Source organism: Chionomys nivalis, chromosome 23, assembly GCF_950005125.1.
Source record: "Chionomys nivalis chromosome 23, mChiNiv1.1, whole genome shotgun sequence".
Taxonomy (NCBI): Eukaryota; Metazoa; Chordata; class Mammalia; order Rodentia; family Cricetidae; genus Chionomys; species Chionomys nivalis.
This window is the reverse complement of record NC_080108.1, coordinates 9,741,388-9,768,371: the sequence shown is the minus strand read 5'-3', so window position 1 is coordinate 9,768,371 and position 26,984 is coordinate 9,741,388. Positions and strand designations below refer to the sequence as shown.

Genomic DNA, 26,984 nt, shown 5'->3' with positions numbered 1-26,984 from the left:
GAATATGAACAGCTCTTAGGAAGAATAGAGCTCAGTTTTCAGGAGATCCTCAAGGGCATGTCACTCCAGCTCCAGGGCATCTGATGATTCTGGTACCTGCACACACAACATGCATAGATTTACACTAAAAATGCACATATACATGTCATTAAAAATAATAAGAGTAAACCTTGAAAAATTTCAGGCACATGTGTGAGTATATACATGTACAGACAAACCCCACAAACCCACAGAGCTTCACCCGAGAGACTCCAATGGATAAAAGAATATGCTTAGAGGTGTCAAATGAACTTTTCCTAATACCATTAGTGTTTGTTACACTCTTAGAAAGACTGGGGTCAAATGTCTCAAATCGAAATGTATGGTTGTTATTGTAGAACATGCTCTCAGCACAGAAGGTCGCAAATGCCTTTTGTTTTGTGTGACATTTGGGTTCCAATTTCTATCAGAATATCACTAGCTAACATCTTTGGAAGCAAGAAGCCAGGGACTCCTCAAATAGTCTGCGCTGGTTATCTCCCTTAATTCTCTTAGGAATTCCATTATCAGAATCTTAGAGTTTATCAGCAAGTGTTTAATCTTGGGTGGCTTCTGAAGCCTTCCCCTAGAGGAACTTAGAGCTCAAACAGGCTGAAGAGGGAAAGGAAAGAGAGAGGAGAGGAGAGAATTACCTAAGGTTATTTTTTTTTCTATTTTTCTTTCATCTTTGAGATTATAAATACATTTCTGCATTCCCTTCCTCCCTTCAAACTCTCCCATGTACTGTTCCATGCTTTCCTTCTAATTCACAGTTCCTTTCCTCATTAATTGCTGCTGTATGCATATGTGTGTTTTATATATGTATATATTCCTCTATATAACCTGTGGATTCTGTCTAAATGTTTCTTGTATGTTAGAGCTGACCACGTGGTGCTGACAACCAGCTGGCGTGCTCTTCCCTGGGAAAACCACATTGCCTACTCCCTCCCAGCTTTTACTCAGCTCCTATAGTTCTTTGTGCAGGGTACCTAAAAGGATTTTAAAACATCTTTCTGTCTCCTGCTCTACGTTCAAAAAAGAGAGAAACTGATATGATATTGACAAATCATTAATTATGATTCAAAGTCAGCCAAGATAAACTAAAAACTAAAAGTATGTTGAAGTACCAAAAGGGATAATACGAATATGAAAAGCTTTAAAACAGGAAATCATGCAAATAGTGCTTTAAAATGGTAGGTTAAAATATTTTTCATAATCCAGAAGTTCTTGGTGTCTAATATTTTATAAATTTTCAATCTAATATACCAAAGATCCTGATTTTTGTTTATATATTTTGAGACTCACTATATAGTCAGAGCAAAGTGGTGTCCAATGTAGTAATCCTCCTGCCTCAGACTTTCTGAATGTGGGGATGAGATTAAAGGGGTAAGGCAAGAGAGCTGGCAAACCTCTATAAATTAAGGTAGAAAACAAAGCAAAACAAAACAAAACAAAAAACTTAAACTTTGCTGGGGAAATGTTTTATGCTTTGATTTTTTCTGCTGCCATAATTCAATTTTCTACAAGGTTAAAGTGAAGGAAGACTCCACAGTATATTTTAAAAGGCATTTTATTGTTATAGATCAAAAGCAAGCTGAGAAACATTATAATTTATAATGGCTTGGTAAAATAAATATAACGCCATAAAACACAATACCTGACTCATTGATTTCATTAATATTATTAGCAAGCAGATTTACTGGATGAAGCCCACGGGCTACATCTCCCTAGCAGATAAAAATACTCCTACAAAAACTAATTTGTGTGTATTGTTTTGTAGTTAGTAGAACAAACTGACCTTTTTCAAGGGTACTGAGGAGAGGAGGGAGGACTCTAAATTTGTGTTTATTTGGGTCTCCAGTAAAAACTGACGTCATGTCTGTGGTATCTATAGAGATTTCTCTACGCCTCATGCATTTGCCTGTCCTCCCCAGCACACACAGGGAGTCTGTCTGCAAAGGTTCTACAACAGTCTAGCAGAATGGAGGAGGCTAGGTGGCTCTGCTCACTGGTTATTTTCAAATACCACCAAGAGAAGGAGAAGAAATTATTTCTGTGAAATAATTTCCAAATGGCTTTAAAATTTTGCATAAAGCACGAAACAGTTTCCATTTTAGACATTTTTTTCTGAGAAATTATTCACGACTATATAATAAAAGCTTATCTTTGAGATATTATGAATTAAAATTATTGGTGAAAATAAATAACTCTCTTATTAGTTATGTGATTGCATAAGCTTTACTGGATTATAATGTGTGTAATTTCTATCCACCCTGAAAATTTATGATGTGTAGTAAGTTTATGAACTAGAAAGATATTCATCATAAAAAGAAAAAAAATGATCCCAACATCAGGTTAAACACCAATTCCCATTAGACAGAAAAAACTACTGCTAATTTGGGAAGTGAAATCACTTATGACGTTTGCATTCATTTTATTTTCCAAACCATACAGAAACTTTTGATACAGACCTACTCACCCTTTCATACAACTAAAAAAGATTTTGTTCTTTAACCACGTGCTTCCTAATAACATCCTTAGCAGCTGATTATCGCAAAGAAACAATAATATACAAAGTTATCCTATTAAAATTAAATGCTACATGTTCATAGCTGTGGTTTATATATCATTTGCATATTTGCATTGCTGTCTATTTAGAAATAGCTGGGTACTGTTTCAATTAATATTTATGGGAGTCAGGGAAGGCAGACTGACTTATGAATTGGAATAGTTAGTAGCGTGATAATGGAAAAAGTAGGGAACTAACAAAAACGCAGTGCAAAGCTTCCTACGTGCTTGAAATACTTCTCTCCCTGCAAAGCCCTCATAGCCATGCCTGCAACAGTGCATGCGCTGAGATGCTCTCGGTGTTTCTACTGCCCAATTTGCTGCAGTGGAATCTGCGCAATAACTGGAGACCACGGTACGATTAGCAACACTTCAACTTTGCAAATTAAAGAGCCAAAGGGTTAGAGTATAGGTGGAAAATTCATGCTTGGCTTTACCAGTATCAAAGCTTCAACATGTAAAATTTCTTCAAACACTTGGCTCCTGATAAGACCAACTATTTTCTGACACTCAGATGATTAAAAATAAATCTGTAAATTTGATCACTAAAAAAAGTAGGTTTTTCTGTTTCTATAAACTACAAACTGAAATTATTTTCTTACCATAATGACCTCTGTAAGATATTTATCCATGTGTGGATTTCTCTTCCAGCCTTCCTAATTACTAATTAAGGGAATTTAATATGTACTAAATATCCATATGTGCAATAAGTATCATCATTTTTTTATATTAAAGACACGATAATTCAATTGGGGCATTGAGGCATGGTGAAATTTTAAAATGAACAAATTTCTGAAAAATCTCATGTGGTGAAGGCAAGACTATAGGTCATTTTCTTGGTCCCTTTCTCAGCTTCTCTTAGAACTAGGAGCCTTCACTCTGGTCAGCTCTGTGTGAACAAGTGTTGGATACCACTCTTATGTATTTCTCTCGCTCACTTCTATCTGCATCTCTAGAAGCAAAGGACTCCAGGGTGATGTAGAAATCCAAGAGAAGAATAACCTCATCTGGCAAACTCCACACCATGATTTCAGTGACAGGGAAGTGCTTCAGTGAAGCCAGTGAGGCCAGGAGCTCTTTAGGGCTGAGCTACTGAGGTTTACAGTAATTAACACACTGTGATGGTTATCCCTTTAGTCTACTTCCAAATTCAGTCTGTGGTCCTTCGCATTTTTAAGTTATTTTTTAATTTTTCTCTAATTTTCTTGCAGATTAGCAGGGTTCTTTATGGCGTTTTCATGCGTTGTTTGTTTGAATTCATCCTTTCTTCTGTTCCCCACACTTTATCTCCTGTGCTCTATTGCCCACCCCTTCCTCTCTCAGATTCCTCGGTTTTCCTTATTTTTGTTTATTGTCTTGATTTCTAGACAATCCTCCCAGCGAGTGCCACCTAAATGCTTGCAGTTAACAATAAGAAGCTAGGATCTGCACTCTGTCCTTTGGTTCCAGAGGTGAGCCTTCTACTCCTGTGTTCTTTGCCAGTATGCGCAGTGCACAGCCTTGCCAGTAGAGGGTGCTAGAAAGAGCCCAAGAGGAGGAGGGGACTTTTCTCCTGACTCAGTGCTGTTCTTTCTGATGTTAATAGATTCTTTTCTGGCAAACAATTCTTTTGTCAGAAGACTTTGGTAGCGGTGCACGTCTCCCAGTGGGTTTCAGGAGGATCCCTGTCAACGATTTACAGAAAGTGGTTCCTGTGTGCAGAAGATTCTTCACAGGTAGCGACTGGGTTCTCTGGACCTCAGCAGCGTCTTCCCTAGCAGAGTCCGCACCTCAGCCTCAGAGGTGAGAAGGAGGGAGGCTCAGCTAAGTTTTCTGTCTTGTGGCAGTGATCTCTCAGCCTCGGAAGTGCTGGCCTTTCCCTATGTTCCTCAATTAATTCTTCATAATGAATCTCCACTTCCTAAGACGTAATTGTTCCTATTACGTGTTCTTTGTTCAGCTTCATGCATCCACTCTCTTTATGGAAATTTTACAGTTTTACACACAAAATAGCTCTGGTTTCAGGAATAAATGTTCAAACTGTGGGTCCTGAGCCTAGGCAGTTCCCCTACCTCTGGTCCTCAGTGCTTGAAATACAGGTTTGCCGCAATTCTCAGGGCGACGTTCACGGGGCCCATAGAATTCCATATTTTCACACATTATTTCTTCCTATGCTACTTTGATTCCCCTGAGAAATATTCACCTCTCTTTGAAATAGACTCCCAGATTATAGTTCGTAGAGTTTAAAGAAAATTTGCTTCCCTAATTGATATATAAATATACTTAAAAATATTTGCACTAATTTTTAAATATAAATTGATACACAGTGTGAAGCATTCTATTTCTATTATCTTGTTCTCTACAATTTTACCAAGTAACTTAATCACAGAATCTTAATGTGTTTGTTTTTATTAGGTAAGCCACTTTTTACCATTTATTATTTTTGTGATACCGAGTGTTTTTATTAGCGTAAAACACCTATCCCTTCATCAACTGTAACTTTATATTTCTCTACTACTAGAATATTAAAGATAAAATTCCAATATGAAAAGTGAAAAATCTCCATATAACTGGGAGTTGTAGCTGTTAATGAACATTATGGTCCGCAATGTGGGCCCTGTGGGACAGGACCACAATTAAAAGGGGTCTTCGTTAGGGTTCTAATGCTGAAATGAAACACCAGGACCAAACAGCAAGTTAGAGAGGAAGAGGTTTGTTTGGCTCACACTTCAGCATTGCTCTTCATCACTGAAGAAAGTCAGGACAGGAACTCAAACAGGACAAGATCCTGGGGGCAGGAGCTGATGGAGAGGCCATGGAGGGGAGCCGTGCTTAGTGGCTTATGACCCCCGCCTCATTCAACCTGCTTTCTTATAGAACCCAGGACCACCAGCCCAGGGATGGCACCACCCACAATGAGCTGGGCCCTCCTCCGTTGATCAGTAATTGAGAGAATGCCTTACAGCTGGATCTCCTAGAAGGGTTTCCTCAACTGAGACTCCTTCCTCTCTGATAACTCTACCTGTGTCAAATTGACAGACAAAACCAGACTGTATAACAGAATACAGGTCTAACCCCCTCTTACTATAGAATTTGGACTCTGCTTAAGTCGTCAGGGATGTTTGGTTTATGAACAATAGAAAATCAGCTCAATCTTTATTGAGTAAAAATGCAAAGAAATGAAATAAGAAATTCTTATTTCTTACAACATAATAGTGAAGGTTAAATCAGGATTCCTGCACAGCTGAACCGAGAGACTTAGATAGGCAGTTTCATCCTCTCTGCTGCCCCCTCTCAGCGCTTGGCTCTCACCCCATCCCATACAGGTTCACCGACCTGCTGCCAAGTGAGAAAATGACAGTCACACCCCGTAGGCTGCTTTACTCAAGTTTGGAGTGGGAAGCACAGGGGCCAGCCTCATACAGCTTGCATCATAAACACATCGTTCTCTCTCACATTAGCTAAGGACAGAGTATCCAGATTAATCAGAAAGACAGACAGCCTGGCTACAGGTCTCTGCAGAATCATGGTAATCAAAACATCTTTATTTTTCTATATGCTTATTTATTTTTCTATTTATGTATATAAAAGGAAACCCTCCGGCCGATAAAATAGTAAGAATAATTAAATGATGCTCTACTTGGAAGAGATATATTGAAGGATCTGGGAATAAATAATATTTATCACCTTTTGCTGCAATGATAAAAATACCATAAAATGAAGATGCCAGTAGTAGCAGAAACAATCACCTTCATCCTTGTTCCATCTTTTGCCGGTCTTATTAACCAGTCTCTCTTCCTCTAAGGAAATTCCAAACTTAAAGTGCAAGGAACCATGACATTTTATTCTTCAGGTTTCCATAACAACAGCTATCACAGAAAAAAAGAAACTAACACATATTAAGTACTATGTATTTTGTTACAAACCTTGACAGGTGGCCCATTTAATACAAATACAGAGACACGATCAGAGCAGTGACTTGGTAGCTGTTTGATTAAAGACTTCTGTGAACACGAATTGATTGGTATTACACATCCAACGTAAGGTAACTTCTTAAAACTTCAGTTCAAGGCGACAGAAAACAACACAAGAATGTATTACAAGTGCCAGCATATCCTTTGGTATTTGATGTGAAAAATCAAAAGAAACACTTGCATAAGGCTGATCCATGTTCTGACGGAAAGCATGATCGGGATCTTCTGCATTGTTAACTTCCTGGCTCTTACGTCTGAAGTCAGTATACAGAATTTAGGAATACACTGCCTGGGTCTGGAGATTGATATTCTGACAATGAATTCAATAGAAGAAAATAAGCTGGTTGTTAAAACGGAGCATTTCAGACTTAACCGCACTAATAAAAGAATGTGCAGCCAGGCTTCATTGGGGCACTTTCCTCCCATGTTTGAGCGCTTGCTTTAGTTCGCCTGCACTTTCTACCCTTTCAGTCAGAGTTTTTCGTGCTCCTTTTATCCCAGTCCTGGAATAAAATAAATAAAAGACTCACTATTGCTTGGGGGAATTAAGAGCAGCAAAGGTATCAGGGTTCAGGGATTGCTCAGAAGCAACTAAATGTAAAACTACGCACAATGGTAGTTCCCAGCATCTGAGAGCAAGTGGTGAGTTCAGCAAGGGTGAGCTGGGGAGAATGATACCGGCAGTGGTACAAGCATGTCAGAAGACACCTTCCGGTGGAATCAGACCAGGACAGTATCCCCAAGCTGGCCTCCATTCATGCATCGGGGAAAACAATTCTGTATTTCTTTTTCTCTGGCTTTACTTTGTTTCTTGTGAGGACTTTGTAATTTATTTACTCACCATTTCTTCCCCCTTTCACTGGATTTTAATATGTTCACAAAGTGGTGAGACTATCATAACAATTAATTTCCTAACTTTTTTGTTTTTCCCTAAAGGAAATCATTCCTTTCCGCTGTCACCAGAACCAATCACCAAACTGCATCAGTGAGGTCGGGCACGTATATCTTGACACATGCATATCATTTCATCAGATGGCCATGTTTGTACTCCTTTAGCTTAGTAATAGCTAAGTCAACAGGAGAATAGCACAGTAATCATTTTTCATTGCTTGCCATGCTTTATGCACTGATCTAAGTGTTTCTACGAATCGTGTACAGCAGCATCTCACACAGTGCTGAAGAGACGTGGTTGGTAGCAGCTGGTATGTGGTAGCACTGCATCCCGCAAAGATCTAAGGAGAGAGTTTACCATAGCATTTAACAGCAAGACCATTGGCATCAGGCCTCCTGGATGTGAGTCCTTGTTCTGCCAGTGAGTAGCAATGTGAGCTTTCGAAAGTTGCTCACTGTCTGTAGAGATGAGTGAGCCCACATAACCATGCCCAGAAGCACTCAGAGCACAAACGGAAATGAAAATTGCTTAAAGATTCTGGGACTCACTGGTGATGAGACAGAAAAGGGAGGCAGGCACAAAGGGAAACCAAAAAGATTGCAATAATTAGTTTCCTACTCCCTGTAACTTTGCCTTTGGAGGTCTCTGGAGGAGGAAGCCTGAGGTTTATTCAAGCCAACGTGAGACAGCCTGACTGTTTACCAATTTATGCTAGTCTTTTATGAGGCTCATCTAGGAGGTCACACCTCTGTGGTGCTCTGACCCTTGACATCCAGAGCCAGCTGTGAGCAATGGCACAGGAGGCTGTAATAAGTCTTACGCAGGGCGCCTTTGGTCTGCCTTGCTATTATCTGTATCCTCTGCATTTTCTCCCTCTGCATCTTCAGGACACTCTGGTCTTACACGGATTTTTCAAAAAAATTCAGGGACTTTCTTTTAAGCATCTTTTTCACTTGTGACCCCTTCTTACAGAGAAATTTTTAATTTCTCTTAAATTGAGTTTCTTTTAAATTCAGAAAAGCCGGAGCATACAAAATGATTATAGGATGCAAATATTTACAGATAATAAAGGATAAATAAATATATTTTCAAAGTTCTTTGTTGTACATACAATGTTACCATTTTTTGAAGATGAAAGTCCATTTGCATCCTAGTGAGAGGGATGTGACTATTTCTTTTTTTCATACAGAATTAAATTTTGCAAGACATAGTTGATCTTTCGATGATATTTCAAGCTGTTTGATGCTCTGATTTGTTCTTTTTAATGTTAACAACTCCACTTCATATAAATATGAAGTACTAAATGGTAGAAAAACATTTAGGGTCCCTTCAACAATTGTTCAAACTTCTATCTTAACCATAAGTCAAAATTCCTTTAATGCTTTCTTTTGAAACTTGATGCAGAAATTTAAATAGCAACTTTTAAAATCAAGCATGCGGATATGATGCAGTCCTGGAACTCTGTAGACCAGGCTGGCCTTGAACTCAGAAGTCCTTCTGCCTCTGCCTCCTGAGTGCTGGGATTAAAGGGTCATGCTTCTGTTTTTAAAACTTTTTAAAGTAATAAATGATAAATTTATATGTGTGGTATATCAAAAAATATGGTATATCAATACATATATACATACAATAAAATTAAATTAGGTAAAATAAATTTTCTCTTTGTCACATTTGGGAAATTTGAGCTCATCTCTTAGTTTTCCATGATACTATAGAATTATTCCTCTTACCCGTTTTCATACCCATATTCACCCTTCCTCCATCACTCCTTCACTCCGACTCCTTCATAGCCTCTAGTAATTACAGTTCTTTCTTTACTACCTTAAAATAAGCTCTTTACAGGTTCCACCTGTGAAAGAGAGGAGCGCAGAGTATTTGTCTTCCTGTGTTTGGCTTATTATATCTAGCATAATGTTATCCTACTCCACCTAGTTTGCTACAAGTGACAAAATCTCATTTTTTTCCTAAGAACAAGTGGTATTCCATAGTAATCTACACATTTTCTTCATCCATTTATCTACCAGTAGGTATCTTGGTGGATGCCACAGCTTAGCTATTAGTGATGCAGTAAATATTTGTTTGATACGCTGTTTCATTTTCTTTTGAGCATAGACCTAGAAATGTGTGGCTGAAGCATGTGGTAGATACATTTTAAGGACTTTTATGCTTTTCACTATAGCTGTTATATTAAACTTTATTTCTAACAGTGGCATAAGACTTTTCTTAGTGTTTTCACCAGCATTTGTTATTTTTTTTTCCTTTGTGGGGTTAGCTCTTCTGATTAGAGTAGAATTACAGCTCATAGTGTAGAATTGCATCCCTTTCTTTGACGGCTAGTAATGTTCTACCTTTATTTGGTGACCATTGATAGTTTCACATTGAAAGAGTATCTTTTCAGATCCTCTTTATTGGATTGTTATTATTGTTAGGGAGGTTTTAGAGTTCCTATATATTCTAATATGAACCTCTTGTTAGGTGAATAGCTTGAACATGTTTTTTTCCATTCTGTAGTTTGTCTCCTCATACTCCTGATTGCATCCTTTGCATCTGATACTAAGGATCTTCCCCCTTGGTTCACCTCCATCTTAACAAACTTAGGTCACCTTCCACATAATAAGACAAGGATTTGTGTGAATGTAATTTGTTTTGGAGGTTAACCCAAAAGCATCAGCGAAGGAATAAGAAAATCATGTTGGATGAATCAAATGGAAAATTCCCTCCATAAAAACCAGACACTTGATTTGGACCTTGAGATTTCAGTCCGGTGCTCCAATGTGGGTCTTTGTCTCTGTCTCCTTTCATCGCCTAAATGTTTTTCTTTGGGTTCACCTTCTTAATTAGCTTCTCTAGGACCATGCATAATAGGCTCAACGTCCCCTATTCATGGCTAGAAACCAAATATGAGTGAGTACATCCCATGTTCCTCTTTTTGGGTCTGGCTCAGAGCACGAGCAAGGAACTCAGGACCGCGAGGGGTGCACCCACACACTGAGACAATGGGGATGTTCTATCAGGAACTCACCAAGGCCAGCTGGCCTGGGTCTGAAAAAGCATGGGATAAAACCGGACTTGCTGAACATAATGGACAATGAGGACTACTGAGAACTCAAGAACAATGGCAATGGGTTTTTGATCCTACTGCTCGTACTGGCTTGGTGGGAGCCTAGGCAGTTTGGATGCTCACCTTACTAGACCTGGATGGAGGTGGGTGGTCCTTGGACTTCCCACAGGGCAGGGAACCCTGATTGCTCTTCAGGCTGATGAGGGAGGGGGACTTGATGGGGGAGGGGGAGGGAAATGGGAGGTGGTGGCGGGGAGAAGGCAGAAATCTTTAATAAATAAATAAACAATAAAAAAAAACAGACACTTAATGCCACCAGAGGCAGTCCTCTGAGCATGCCTTGGAATTACTCTTTGTGAGTGAAAAGAAATTTGGGGGTTTGTATAGCTCATTTTCTGCTCTCATAGGTCAGAGCCAGTTAAGAGGCATGAATTCCTAGATGCTTCAGGACCATTTGCCTCATGGGCCAACTGCATCAGAGGTAAGTGCACATCCTAAGGGAAAAAGAAACACAATACTAACGCGTGTGTGGTGCTACAGAAACAATGAATGTCAGTGGCGTGTGCTAAAATATATGTTGTGAAAGTTGAAGGTTTTGTGAGTGTACTATGAATAGCAAAGGAAAATATTCCTCTTAAAAATGTTACCCACCTAAAACATTTCAACAATATGGCCAGTTGTTTGCTTTTATATTCTTTGCTTTATAACCTTCTTAGTCAGAACGTATAAAGATATTTTTGTGATTAACCAAAAATCCATAAACACTAGTTATTTTCTTGACCTAAATGATGAATGAAACAGTTGGTGCAAGATAGAATGAACTCATCCCAATTCCTTATCCCCTTTCTAAAATCAAATGGAGAAACGGAATTTGAGAAACATGGCTGTATTGTCAAAAAAAAAAAAAATCCACAGTACTAAAAAAGAAGTTGAAGGCAATTATCAGAAATAGGGAAACAGCATCTTTAATGTTTTATTTTCCACCTGTGCAAAATATATATAATATATCTTACATGTACAGAGGAGTCCCACAGCTTGAGTCCAAGGATGCTAAGAGAAAGGCACATTCAGGGAGCAGATCTTTCCATACAGTTTTCAGTTAAACCAGCTTTCAGGGCACAGCAAGTAACAGTGAAGGCAACAAAGGCACAGGCTGCCTGCATACACGACTCTGAAGGGCAACATCACACACAACCCTCAGGTCTGCCGAGAAAGGCGAAAATACAGTTTCTATTTAATAGACCTATAGGACCACCCAGAAACAAGTTGAAACCAGAACAAAGACGCGCCAGGGCAAGGCAAATTCCGCACTTAGCTTGACCTTCGCCATGCTCTCTTGTTCCCCTTCTCAAGAAGACCAGAGGCCTTTGCTGATTTAAAGGAAAACGTAGCACAGCTGGATGTGTCCCTGAGTAACTTTGCTCGATGATAAAACAGCATTTGACAACAGACTGATATTTAAAAAGCTTGTAAACACTGTGCTGAGGGTCAGGAAAAACATATAGAGAATATTTGCTGTTCCTCTCTGGACAGGAAGCGTGCAGTCACACATCTTTGGCTCATCACGTGCCACGGGCTTCTTCTGACACTTACCCAGAATGGTAATCAAAGAAAAATTGAAGCCCAATTCATTAGGGCTCTGGGGTTCTGACCGTCACACGCCAGCAGAGGCACCTTTTAGGATTTGGCACAGCCAGAGCAGCTGACGACCTTGGGTGCTGTGAGGTGGGGCTTCACAATGTCCGGTTCTATGGACTCTATGAGGTCACACTCATTAGCAAGGATGTGCTTGACCAGGCATCTGGAAGCTTCGTCAATGTTTATGTTTTCCTAAGGGGGAGAGAGAGAAAAAAAGCAGTTTTGTTTTAATGCAACACTATAAAATAACAGTCTCATACAAGACAAAATCCAGTATTATAAAAATAGTGCCTGTGTGTGTACGTGTGTGTGTGTTGCTTTTTGTATTCAGGCACATGTGTGTATAGGCATGTAGAAGTCTGAGGACAATCTCAAGCGCTGTGTTTCAGATACCTCCACCTTTCTTTGAGACAATAGTCTCTCACTGTCCTGGGACTAGTCACATAGATTAGTTTGGTTGGCCAGAGGGGTGAAGGATGTGCCTGTCTTGGCCTTCCCAGCACTGGAATTAAAGGTATTTTTGTCATAGCTTGTCTGAAATTTGTTGCCCGTGTTCTGGGGATCAAAAGTCAAGTTAATCCCTGTGCTTGCAAAACAATACTTTACCCACTGAGTTTTCTTTCCAGCCAGGGCAGTGTTTTTGATAATTCATTCAAAAATCCTTTCTACACATTATCCATATATATTCTTGTTTTTCCTCACTCTCCTTGCTTTCCTCACTGCCATCTTCCTTCCTTCCTTCCTTCCTTCCTTCCTTCCTTCCTTCCTTCCTTCCTTCCTTCCTCCCTCCCTCCCTCCCTCCCTCCCTCCCTCCCTCCCTCCCTCCCTTCCTTCCTTCTTTTCTATCTCTTGGTTCTTCAAAGCTGAGGTACAGATTTTATTTTGTCAAATATGAACAATATTATTTGCTGAATTCATTTAATATTACATATTTTTAGATTTCAGTTTTCTTATTTTTTACCTGTTATATAATCTTATAAGAGAAATAAGTTTCAGTCTAGCTTGGATTTATAATTGCACTGATGTGCATTGCTTTTAAAGTCTCAATAGGAAACAGGGCAGTGGGACACCTTTGCAGCTGTCTTTGGCAGTTTAATCAACATTTCTATCTTCTTGCCTGTCAGCCACCACATTTTTGACGTCCTTGAACTCAGACATGAACGTGCGACAGCTGCTGGCCGATTAAATATGAGAAGCATGAAAAGGTATATGTCTGATTTTGTTGGCTAGAAGCTACAAAAGTCAGGATTTAACTGTCCCACATTCTTTTCACATGAATTTACGGAAAGCTTGAGGTGGGAATTCTCAGCTTCTGTTCTGATCAGTTCATGTAGCGTGGATGGGAATTGCACCTTTGCTATGGGAAATTCCTAGGATTAGGAATCATTTGACCATGGCATTGCCTAAAACATTCCAGAGGGAGGTAATTCTTTAAAGGAGGATGTGAAATCAGAAGTGGATCCACAGGTAAGCAGACAGTCTAGTGAGCAGCACTTGTTACGCCAGCCTGAGGGTCCGAGTTCAGAGCCTCAGAATCTGTGTCAAAACACGGATGCAGTAGACCAAGTGTTTGTAAGGCTAGTGCACCGCCACTGTGAAGGTGTGAGGCACAGACAGGAAACTTGTTGTGCACTCATGGACCAGCTAGTCGGGCACTTGCTCTGAAACTACAAATGGAGACCCCATGCCAAACCAGGTGGAGGGTGAGAACCAACGCCAAAGTCGTCTTCTGACTTGCAGTCACCTTGGCATGGCATGGCGGCACCCCCTTCCCCAACACACACACGCATACACACACACACACACACCACACGTGCTCAGGCAATCAATGAATGTAGTATGCAATAGTTGAATGATCTTTAATTATGAAATAACATGAAACAAATATTTTAATCTAAAGCATACATCAGATATCTAAGTACTATAATTCATAAGAATTTTTTCTTATGAACAGATGAAGAAAAGTAACAAGGAATTTACTGCCAGAATACTAAAAATCACCTTTTCTCATGTAAAATTCAGTGGAACTCTCCAGAAAACTTCCATTGTTTTAAATCATAATTTATAAAAGTTTTTAAAAAGTTCTTCCAGGCATTTCTTTGCTAAAAGACAGTTTGTCACGTCAAGCTGTTACGTCACTGTGTCTCTTTGTCCAGTTTGAACTCAAATTGCTTCTTCCTAACATTTTTGCTTCTCAAAATCACTGATCTGCTTTAAGAACCTTGCAAAAAATTAAATAAAAAGGGAGTGCCAAATGAAAAAAGACATCCTTGCATCAAGTCCTGTTTCCTAGAGAATGCTAAGGGTGACGATGGCCACCCAATGTGTCCATCACCAATGGCACTAGCTGTCTATACGTGTAATCAAACTGCACACCCTTCAGACCTGACCCCGAGTTCATCTACTGTCAAAGTACATGCTGTTGTTAATGGTTTTTGCTGGAATAGACCTCACGGGTTGTCTCTGAGCCTTTGTTTTGTCCGTTATAAAAGGGTCTGTCTGAAAACAGAACAAATCAAAGCTTGCCTCGCTTGGCCGTCCCTGGTCCATGCACTTCCTATGCAGATGGCAGACGTTTTAGGCTCACATTCTTTAATTCTCTTTAGAATAGAGCAGGATAAAGGTTCACTTTTGTGCTTGTTGATTCTGTTACTGTTGGGGTGGGAGGCAGGTACCCTCTCTTCAGCAGCTCCAGCGTCTGCTCCATTCCATGAAAACGAGTATACAGAAAGACACATGCCACTGCTCCCTGGTGGGAAGTCAACTGTGTCCTGACGGCACAGTGCGCACTCAGTACACCTGTCACATCTCAACTCTTGGACCCAAGGCGGTGATCTGAGCTTAAGCAGTGTCTGGCTCTTCCAAAGAGACACAGACCAATGCTGTGCTTCTGAATCCAACCAGCTGTTTATGCTACTAAGAACAAACCTGGTTACTGGTTTTCCATTACGTTCATGATGGTGAGAACAGGTAACCTCACTTAGCCTTGTAGGACCTCAGCGTATGGTACAGCATCTCTCACTAAAGAAATCCTATGAGCTAGGGCGACTTTAAAGTATGTGCTCAGGGAATTAGTAAGCCAACGCCACTTCTGTATTAACTGTTGCTTGTGTGTTAGAAACAAAGGCACTTTACAACCCCAGTCCAGATACCAGACATGAACTATGATCATAAGTTGGCAGGTAAGAAGCCGTAAGTTTGGAAAGGTTCCAGACTTCAGCCTGACTTTACAGCAGGTGGCCTGGAAGGCCAGACCACTCCTCAGCATTAAAACAAGTTGTGTTTCTTTTCAAGGCTGTTTTTCTCCCTAATTTTGAAATAGTTATTCTTTGACTTTGTGTGTATGTATACGAACATTAGTCATGTTCACCCCCACTGCCCTCCCTCAGCCCCGTCTCTCTTCCACATCCCGCCTCACACGTCCATGCTTTTTGCTCTGTGTGACCCACTGAGTTTAATTAGAGTTGTTTATGTGCGGATGCGTGAACACTTATTTACTGGGGTATGAACTGATTTTTCTGTGACTACACTGTTGAAGAAGAGACACCCCTTTCCCAGTAACCAATCACTACTGACAGTCCCTCAGGGAAAGGTGGGACCCCATGTGTTCTTCCCTGACCCACGAGAAAATGCTGTCAAACCATTTTAAAGATCAAACGCAGTAGCAAAAGTTCTTTATGAGACACAATAGGTACTAGATAATTCTCCTTTTATTTCATTATATACTATAAAATATGTTTATATGATAGAAAAACTTTAAAAGTATATATTACATATTGTATATATTACATATAAGTATATATATATGAATTATATTGTAACTTAGATATTTTAGTGTTTTTTTTTAAAAAATTCTATATATATGTCAACATGCCAGTTAAATGTACTTATCATTGATTAATGTAAAATTGAGAAAAATCTGCTAAGGAATAGGGTTAAACACAATAATAGCAAATAAATGAAAATCTATTCATCATGATGAGGAAATGATTAAACTATCTGTCCAATCAGTGGCAGCTTAGTAAGATGGTTTCCGTAAAGATAAGATGATAAAGGAGCAGTTGCCTTTGGAGAGATGCTTACCGAGTAAAGGTAAGTAAAGGACTGGGGTGGAAACATGAGGCTCCCCACAAGGAAACAAGCAGAGCAAAGGGGTAACAGAATCTTCAGCGAGGACCCAAATAGTGACAAAGTGGCAGTTCGCAGTGACTGAGCCACATCTCTTATTTTACCCAGTGTTATGTGCATTCCTGCTAAGTCCTAGATGTAGAAATGAAGATGAGAAAGTCACATTCCAGTCTGGAAAGAACGTCGGGGGGGGGGGGCAGCTTTTCGCAGAGGTTTAATCTCTAGGCTCTCTTGGAGGTGAAGTGCTAATCAGTACAATCCTCTGCAATCCCATTATAGACAAGACTGTGGAGACCCTGAGCACTCCACCATAGGGACACACACTTAGCACTCTGCCTAACCATCTATCAGCATGTTTCATGAACACCGATGCTGGTGTGCTTCTAGGTATCACGGCAGCATGCCTGACCCTGATCTTAAAGACTTAAAGACGGAGCCAGGAAACATTCAGGGTTTCCATTTATCATCATAGTCACCATAAGCATGCTGTAAAAAGGAATGGATGTAAAGGGTAGAAAGGTGTCTGGAGTCCCAGGCTTATCTGAGTTCCCTCTCTCCCTTTTGGCTGTGTAATCCCAGGAAAGCTCAAAGCACAAGATGCTTCACAGGACAGTATGAGAAATGTGTCGCACAGACTCGTGTGCTTGAGCAACTCGATCTGCAGGTGGTGCTGTTTGGGAAAATTATGGAACCCTTAGGAGGTGGAGCTTTGCTGGGTGAGGTAGGTCATTAGAAGTAGGCTTTAAGGTCTTATCACCTGAACCCACTTCCCTGCTCTTTCTCCCTACCTCCCTGGCGTGTATGAAACATGCTCACTCTCTCTTTCCTGACTACCAGGCCAGCCTCATGTTTCTGTTGCTGTCTTTCTAGTTATGGTAGATTATACATCTTTGGGAACTGTGAGCTAAAATAAACCCTCGTCTCTTCTAAGGCACCATAAGTAATATCACAGCAGCAGAAAAGCAACTGATACACCGCACTTTCTCCTCTTGAAAAAAGAAATTAAAAAGAAAAAGAATCTGCCATACAGGAAGCATACAAAACACCAAACAGACTGGATCAAAAAAAAACGTCCCCTCGCCATATAATAATCAAAACACAAAATATACAGATTAAAGAAAGAATATTAAGAGCTGCAAAGGAAAAAGGCCAAGTAACTTATAAAGGTAAACCGATCAGACTTACACCTGACTTCTCTATGGAAACCATGAAAGCCAGAAGGTCCTGGATAGAGGTACTACAGAAACTAAGAGACCATGGATGCAAACCCAAACTACTATACCCAGCCAAGCTATCGTTCACTATCAATGGAGAAAACAAGACATTCCAGGATAAAAACAAATTTAAACAATACGTTGCCACAAATCCAGCCCTACAGAAAGTAATAGAAGGAAAATCACAACCCAAGGAATCCAACATTGCCAACACTGCCTACAATAACCCAGGCATCTAGCGACCCTTCAACAGCACAACTCAAAGAAGGGAGACACACAAACTCTTCTACCAAAAGCAGTAAGAATAACCGGAGTTAACAACCACTGGTCATTAATATCACTTAATATTAATGGTCTCAATTCACCAATAAAAAGGCACAGGCTAAGAGATTGGATACGAAAACAGGAGATTCAGTTAATTGTATTAATACTTAAAACATGCGAAGTACTTGGGGTACTGAAGGATACAGCGGCATCTGTATTCTGAGCTTGCAAGGTTTCACTCAGCACCTGAAGAACAGTACTGTGGGAATTCTGTCCCTGCGTGGGGCAGCCAGGGACATTGAGAATGAAAACGAGTAAGTAGCAAACCCCACGTCACACATCAGTATGAGCGCAGGGAAAATAATAAATAGTGATAATGACCACAGGCTTACTGCCAAAAGGCAGGGGAAACGTGTATGCAGTGTCTAAAGTCAGTTTGAACTCCTTTGACTCTTCTAAAGATTACCCCAATAAATAAAGGAACAAAATGAACAGGGTATGTGGTGCCAGAATAAAAAAGGGAGGGAGCATGCCATTGGGACCTCAGGCCAGCCGTGTTTTAACTGCTGATACCCTTTCACATATATTTAGTATACTCTTTCTTGCTTTCGTTGTGTACCACTTGAGTCATAGCCAAAGGACATAGTCTGAAAAAACAAATAGCAATATAGAATCTTTTAAAATAATTATTTATTTAGTTCTCTCTCTCTCTCTCTCTCTCTCTCTCTCTCTCTGTGTGTGTGTGTGTGTGTGTGTGTGTGTATGTGTCTGTGTCTCTACATACATGCCAACTTGAGGAAGATGGTTCTTTCCTTCCACAGGGGCTTGAACTCAGATCATCAGGTGAAGGATAGACTTACTTATTTACTTTCTGAGTCCCTGCTCTAGCCTAATGTAGAACAAACCTCTCTCTCCTTTTGTCTCAAGGCCAAGGTGGATGATCAAGCCCTGCCTATTAAAACTGCAGCTAGGTTTCGGGCGTCAGTGAACTACTTGGCATCCGGGTACCTCCGGTCAGGCTTGCATTGCAGATGGCCGTGCCGGAGTAGAACTGCCAGCTCAGCCGTCAAGTGCTCTCTGGGGATTTTTGTTTGAATGTGTGACTCGGAGCAGTGACAGCATCCCAGGAGTATCTCCTGCCTGGAAGGGAATTTACACAGCCTGTGACTCCCAAGCTACACACAGGCCGGCAAGATCTGGCTGATTCAGTCACACACATGCAGTAAGAGGACATGGTCTGTTGTGCTGGCAGCTTCGGGTCAGATGGCTCAGGCGGAGGCCGGTGCTATGGGTTCACTTCACTGTATCAATAGAAAAACTGCCAATGAAGCATTGCACTAAAACAAGTGGTGTAGCTGCTATAGTTGGACAAGTGGGTTATTTACAAAATAATGTTCTCATGCACTAAGCGCACACACACACACAATCTATGGAAAAAAAACTTGGCAGCCACATTTTAAAGATAAAGAAATTATAAGGCTGAGAAAACTCACCCACAGTAGAGTTTGTCGTTGGTCAATCTGTCATTTCAACCAAGACTCAACTTCTGTGCCCGTCTCTGAGCACTACACAGCAGTCTCCCAGGTTTATAGCAGAAAGAGAATAACTTCCCTTCTAAATTTGGAGTTCTCAGTCATGGCTATATATATGTCTACCATGTTAGTTTACAAATATACATTACCAGGTTCCCCCTCTCAAGTATGGATTCAATTGGTCTAGCATAATAACCCTCTTAGACATGCTCCAAAAGATCCTGGGCTGAGGAGATGACTCAGCTGGTAAGGGCACTTGTTATTGTACCTGAGCAACTGAGTTCGAATCTTCAGCACACCTGTAACAGCTAGATAGGGTTACACGAGAAGTAGAGATAGGCAAACCCTGGGAGCTCACCAGCCAGTCAGCCTAGCTGAAGAAGACTTCACTCCTGATTCAGTGAAAGACACTGTTTAAGAGAATACGGTAGACAGCAGTAGAAGCAAACACCCGATGGCCACGACACACAAGAGTACTAGCATGTGGGTACCCATGGGCACACAAAGAGCCATCCATACATACAGCACACACGCACATGGAAACACATACACAGAGACAGACCAGGGAGGTAATTTAACTGTAAAGTGCCTGAGTTCAGTTCCCCAGCATCCAGGTAAAAACAGAGAGAGGTGCCCTGCAGGGGCAGAGACAGTCTCTCGGGCTTGCTGGCCAGCCAGTCTGCCTAACTGGTGAGCTCCAGATTTTGTCAGAGAACCTGTCCCAATAAAGGAAGTGGAGATTGATTAAGCAAGCTCTTAATGTGAACCGCTGGCTTACACACACACACACACACACACACACACACACGCAGTGCACATGCAAGCCCTCCCTTATGAACAAACGTACACAAAAATTAAGAAATAAAATGTGCACCCAGTGATAAGACACAGATAGCAAAGATGCTTTTAAATACTCTATTGTTTTCATTTTTATTTTGGGACTTCTGAAAATATAACTTAATACCGTGCTCCACTCTGGAGAGGTTCTGATTTTTCTGTGAAGAAAAGCATCGAACTCTATCTGAGGTCAGGAGATCCTGTCATTTAGTTATTTAGTCACAGCTTTAGAACATCTGGCTGGGGTCAAATTGTTCAATCTTTGACCCCCACCCCATGCCAGAGAGGAAAAAAAAATTCTAATAGAAAACTTTCACATCTGCCTTGTTAGAAGGCAGCCAAGAAGTCACTTTCCACAATCTTTCCAAATACATCAAGTTCAAACAAAATACCAGGGGTAGCAGAGGCCGGAGGGTGGGGCACTAAATTCCTCAGCACTGTGAAGTTCTAATTAGAACAGGTGGATGCTGGGTAATGACCGTACAAAGTCTCACACAGACAGGGGTTTCAAGCACCTTACACCAAAGAGAGCATGCGTCACCTGCCTATTGAACACCTACAAACACCTACATGCCGAAAGGTCTCTAGGCTCTGTTAGTCAGGATTTTCTTTTCTGTTGTTGATACGAACACTGGTGATGGACCTAAATTTGTTTCTGCTTTGCGCTTTCTTCCTCACCTCCATGCTGTTTGGGATTTACCGTCTTGTAGATCTCACGCTAGGGCTCCCTTCATCTGAGACTTATGCCTTACACACTCTTCTCATAATGAAATTTTTACACTTATTCTCCACAGCAATACTGAGTGATTTTTTTTTTTCCAAAGAGAAAATTCACTCCATAGAACGCTGTACACAAGATCCTGTAACAGTAAGGTTCAGAACCTACTGGGATCCTGCCTTCACAGGCTGCATTTTACATTTGATTGGAAAATGCTTGGCTACCTTTTATTTCTGTCCAAGCTAACGGTCTAGAGCACCCAAAGCTCTGTACTCTGCCCTTCTTTCTGAATGAGAAGGCATATGTGGTATATAAAGAGAAACTAAAGTGTCAGTTTAAGGTTATTGGGAAGGACAGAGCGAGCTGCATCACTACTGATCCGGGCACAGAACGAGCAACCATGCTGTCAATCAACCCAGAGAAGTTGACAAATGCACTCAACAAGAAGATCGTGTTCCTCTGTCAACACTGCTCCTATCCCCACCTTGCTCTTCCTGTCTTCCTGTCCTTTACTTTCAATGTTTATCCTTTTCTTGTGCTGTAGTTTGAACCCGGGGCTTCTGACATGTGCGGCTACTGTTTTCTTACATCACCTACCTTTAGGTTCAATTCAACCTTTCTGTGTGCTTCCCTCCAACTTCAAGGCCTGAAATCTCACACTTCTCCACTCTGATCTGCCAATCAAACTTCCTCTATCACCCAGGCAGCCATGTACCCCATGTTAGCCCTGAAAACACCCTAGACTTACAGAGTCACAAACACTAATGAGGAAGGGAAACAGGTCATCATTCTTCATACTTCTCTTACGCCTCAGAAACTGAAGGCAAACAGAAGGAACAGTCACGCGTAGACATCACAGAGGCTACGGGACCACACAAGGGAACAAGCCACAAGCACCCCCTCTTTGCTTTTGTTGCCTGCTCTACTCATTTCTGGAAATGTTATCTCTTCTGAGTGGCCTCTGTCTGTTTTGTGAGATGTACCCTCTGTGTTCTCAGCTCTTTAGAGCCGCCCCCAGTGACCTTGAGGACTGTACCTTTCCTGACTTTTGCTGGTGTCCCCCAACAGTGTCATGTTTAACTATGATACATGCTGTGTGCAACTGACTTCAAACCTTATAAGGCCTCTCTAAATCATATTATGCAATATTGCTAATACCTATGGACAAGTAATTATAAATCATGTACCATATGCATACTTTCCCTATGTCAGCTAAGTTAATCCTACCTCCCCTAAAAAACCCCAAGTAAGAAAAACAGGATTACACAATTTTCCCAGAGTTATGCAGCCCACAAATCCAGCTAGTCACATGACCCTGAAACATATTCTATCGGGCTAGCCAAGTTCCTCTTCCTAACCTACTCTTCTCCATAAATGACTATGTAAGGCACCAGGCACCAGCTCGCCTTCCTTCTTGGAGCTCTGTTGTTTTCTTTCCAAACCTGAAAAATCAGAAATGGGCAGTCTACAGTGGGTTTCACTTGGTCCATGGCTAGTAATTAATTTCGTGGCTTTCAGGTTTACTCTCTTTTAATGGAATATGCATACTCCCCCTAGCTTGACACCTAACTCATATCCATTAAATTCCTGAATCTGAAGAAAAATGGCATCATACCCCTTGTTTTCACATTCATCAAGCACCTGCAACCCTAATACCAGGCAGACAGTTCCCCAGAGCTTTTTGAGCTTGCCATTCCTGAAATGTATTTTCCAAATTCAGTATGTGTAACTTACCGCGAACGATCACTCAGTCAGAACACTCATGGATTCTGCTGCTATTAACACTTCACTTTTAATTCAGTCATGCTTTAATTACCCTCACTGTGAGCCTTCTGCTAACACACTGTTAAGACACCCAATCATCAGCTTCAGAAAGATAATACCCAAGTTTCAACGCTATCACTTAGTCAGACTTAATAACTCCATTCATGAAGAATAGCTTCAGTTAATATCCTCTCTCATTTGTCAGCTCGGCAAGGCAAATAACCCAACAGACACAAATATGAATAGTAATAATTGCTAACACAGCTTGGATGCTTACTCAGTATTCTGCTATGCATGCTGCTACGTGTATTAACTCCTCTGAGAAGGAATATACTCTCAACCCCTCTTTAGCGAAGGGAAAATTGAAACACACAGAATAAACACTTAGCCACAGTATAAAAGCCGGATGCATCTGATTCAACTTCAAGTGTTATTGATTGCTCACTGTGAGCAGAAATGATCTGTCTTCAAATCTCTCTCTATCTTGATTAAATGCATTTGTTCTGGCAACTCTGTGCATTAAGGCTGCAAACAGAAACCAGAGCATTGTGGTCTCAGGAAGCAGCAGGGTGTAATGGGAAAGAAGCTTCAGAGTCAAGATCTAAAGCGTGAATTATCCCTAGGACCAGGGAGAAGTTGAAAAGTTCTAACTCCACTTCTTAGTCTGCAAAATGAGGCCAGTAATAACTCTATTTCACAGGGCTCTTGTTAGAGTTGAATGAAAAGCAGAGATGAAGAACCCAGACATGACTCCAGTTCTGTCACTGGTACGTCAACAAATTTAAGTCCCTACTCCTATATCATTCTCGTCTTTTTTCAAGTCATACTTTGGTTATCACATTCTGTGGGGAGTCTCACGGTTTGCGTTGGCTGGAGCAGAAGCCTTCCAGATACTGTCGCCTATTTCCAAAGAGCAGAAAGAGGCTTCTGTGTATGCATGCACTCTTCACTGAGACGCCAGGGTTATTGCTGTGTGCAGTTGCATGTACAGTTACAGCTGCGATAACAGAGGCGTGAACAGGCTTAGCAACAGAAGCTCCTCTCCTGGATAAGGCTCTATGATGTAGACAATGTGTAGATATCTTAAGCGGTTTCAGCAATAATGCTAAAATTTTAAACTTCACATCTGAAGCAGCGCCATCTTCTGCTTGGCAAAGAGAGTGTTCATTTTGCTCTCATAAATTGGTAAAATCCTTTCAAGCAAATAGAAAGCAGGAATTAAGTTTTAGTTCTCAAGTTTCAAGTAGGCCTTTTATTATTATTTCTATATTATTACCATTATTTTAAATTATACCAAAAGAAATGGTTTTCTGGTTAAGGTAATTCTTTCAAAGCACTCCTGTTTCAATTGTCTTTAGCGTCTCTGTCACTATGCCCAGTAAAGTACCCTAAATTATCCATGTATCCAGCACATGGTGAAGTTATTAGATGTCCCTGTATTTGCTAGAGAACGTTATGCTGGGGAAAATACATTTTCTCATTAGGATATACCCCATCTGCAATGGAATTGATGGTATAAATGTCTATTAAGTGATATAACAAGGTCAGCTAAAGATTTTCAAGTTTAATGTCAGGTTTCCTTTTCTGATCCTATCCACGTCCCTCTTTCCATCCCCCTGCCTGTTTTCTAAGTATCAGCTGTCATTTCTACATGCTGGACCTGACCTATCAGATCACTGTCAATTGCTAATCGTGTCCACAAGATCTGAACGAGGCCACTTGTGCAACCACTGAACTTGAAGTTCTTCTAGCCTTGAGTGTAAATATGCGACCAATTCCAAATTCATCTGAGTTCTTCTTCAGAGATTTTTGCATCTGAAGCTGAGGACTGGAAATCTTTTTCTCAGACATCAAAGTGGTGAACAGATGAGCCTAGATGCTTCTAGTCTCTTCATATATAGCAAGCTACCACTGATGGAGAAAATGAAGCTGACCTGAGAGCATTTGAGAGTATAATTATATTGCCTAAAATTCATGGAACAGCCCGAGTCTTTCAGCAATTGTCATTCTCAAGAACTAAACTCCAGATTCCATGGACAATTTAATGGACTTCTGAATTTTATAGCCAAAAAAAAAAAAAAAACCCTTATGGCTAATCAAATTGATAGAGTGTACATGCTCTAGTAGGTGATCTGTTAAACCAATGTCTCCTACTTAAAGCCTCAATATGAGGAATCTCCCCCATTAAAGGACCATTATTCTAAGGCCTTCCACAAGTCCTACTGCATTAGTCAATGGACAGAGAGAGTCTCGATGGTCATCTTTAGTTCTTTTTGGAAAATGACAGAGTATACAATCCTTGCCTTCACCACTGATGAAACTGAACAGGAGAGAGAGAGTGGGAGAGACTTGGCATGCCGTTAATGACTAGGAGAGTTTGCAGAGAGGCATCATACAGGCCTTGAGGTTAAAGGAACTTGAGATAATGGATATCAACATAGGCAGCTCTTACTTTCCCCCTCATTTTTCTTTCTCTTTCCCAGAACAACTTACCCCAAAATGACATTTTTAAAGCTATTGCCCTACATATGAGGTAACAGTCCTACAGAAGACTGCTTGGATATACCTAGACCCACCTTGTTTTGATTGACAGGGAGTATCAACCTATCAAAGTACACAATGCCTTTTCATAAACAGCAAGGCACGCTGTTTTAAGTGTTGCATTATATGACTGTTTTGTTAGCATGATATTTGTGTGTATACACACACACACACATTTCATCTTCAGCTAGACTCAGAGAAATAGAGAAAGGTAAAAGTAGGAACAGTATATGTAGACAGATTTTCCTTTGGCCCTCCAGCTCACAAAATATGGCACAGAGACTTATTAGTAATTATGAAAACTCAGCCTTAGCTTAGGTTTGTTTCTAACTAGCTCCTAAAACTTAAATTCATCAATGTTTTTAGTCTACATTCATCCATGCACATGTTATTTCGTTTCCATCTTGCCCTTCCTGCTTCCCAGTGTCTGGCTGACGATGCTACCATTCTTCTTTCCAGAACTCTCTCTTTCCAGAAGTCCTTGCTCTACCTCCTGCATAGCTATTGACAATTTAGCTTTTTTGTTAAACCAATCATAGTGACATATCTTTACTATCTTTCAAAAAGCATACCTTAGATAAAGGTCTGAAATCACACTACATAAAACAGTTGATAAATGTCTCCCTTGGTCCCTCTTCCCCAGCCACTACTCTCCCACATACTGCTGCTTCAAGTTAGTAGCTGCTGATTGTATAAAGAGAAGCATAGTCTATGGCCAGATACAGGCATGATTGCTTGATACTTTTCCCCCGTGTTAGCACAGAAGGAATAAAATGGGATAGGGGTTCCATAGGGTTTCTCTGCCTCCGGAGTGCTGGGATTAAAGGCTTGCACCACCACCACCTGGTTGGACCCCACCGTGTTCTAATGATACACTGTAGATGCAAACCTTCCTGTAAGCTGGATGCTATTCTAAATGGGTAAGGCATCTATGCAGAGAGCTGGAATAAGAATCACCAAACCAGAGTTGTATTGTTGATCTTCAGTCAGAGAGGGATGTAAGAGTCACTTGGCCACAGTGAGCACTCTCACTTCCAGCACATTCTATGCTCTAGCTCAGCTGAGCTTTACTAGGCAGGAGATTCAGTGGAGAAGATGGCACACTTTAGTAGCCTGTGCTCATTTAAGCAGGCAGTCTGAGCCAATAAGGTTTTATACGTGGATAATGAGGATGTGATATGAACAAAATTATACTTTAATTTAAATAACCAAGATACAACCATTCAAGTTCAAGTGCCATTCTGTTTTACTAGATTAGTTCACTATGTAGGGTACCAAACATGATTTCCAGTAGCACTCTGAGAGTAGAATACTAACTGTGAAACAGTCACAAACAATAAACTCATGTGACCATGGTCAATTAGAAACAATTCATCTGTGTTGACTTCAAAAGAATAAGGATTCAGGGAAGTGTGCTATATAGAAGATATTCATTACTAAGGGTAGTAATGGAAGGAAAATGGGCTTAATAAGACTAGGGATTAATATTAGATAAATATTAGAGCAAAGAAGAGAAAAGAAAGTTGTGTTTGGATATTGTTTGGTTAAATAGTTTAAAGTTATTAATGCTACAGATACTTATGTTGAAGAAGTAAATATGAATTGATGGTGAATGGAACAGAGAAAATGAGATATGAGAAACATAGCAAGTCACATGTGTTGTAGGTAAATAGCAGAAAGAGCACAGCAAAAGAGGCACAGAAACAAATGGAATAATCACACAAATGAATTGAATGATATAAAAAACAGAACAAAATAAGGGACACTTACATGTAAATACGTTTGTTAGTTTTCTGCTGTTGTGCTAAATATCACACCAAGGTCACTTATGCAAGAAGGAATTTAATTGGCTTATA

The 26,984-nt window shown here is 40.5% G+C and overlaps 1 protein-coding gene across 1 annotated transcript in view; it reads right to left on the bottom strand.

The window, feature by feature from the left end:
* Nucleotides 1–11,457: 11,457 nt before the first annotated feature.
* Rab38 (RAB38, member RAS oncogene family) overlaps nucleotides 11,458–26,984 on the bottom strand; it is a 52,582-nt gene continuing 37,055 nt past the window's right edge. Inside the window, exon 3 of the mRNA XM_057756426.1 lies at nucleotides 11,458–12,322. Coding sequence (XP_057612409.1) covers nucleotides 12,170–12,322 — 153 coding nt within the window. The 3' untranslated portion in view covers nucleotides 11,458–12,169. The remainder of the gene's footprint in view (nucleotides 12,323–26,984) is intronic.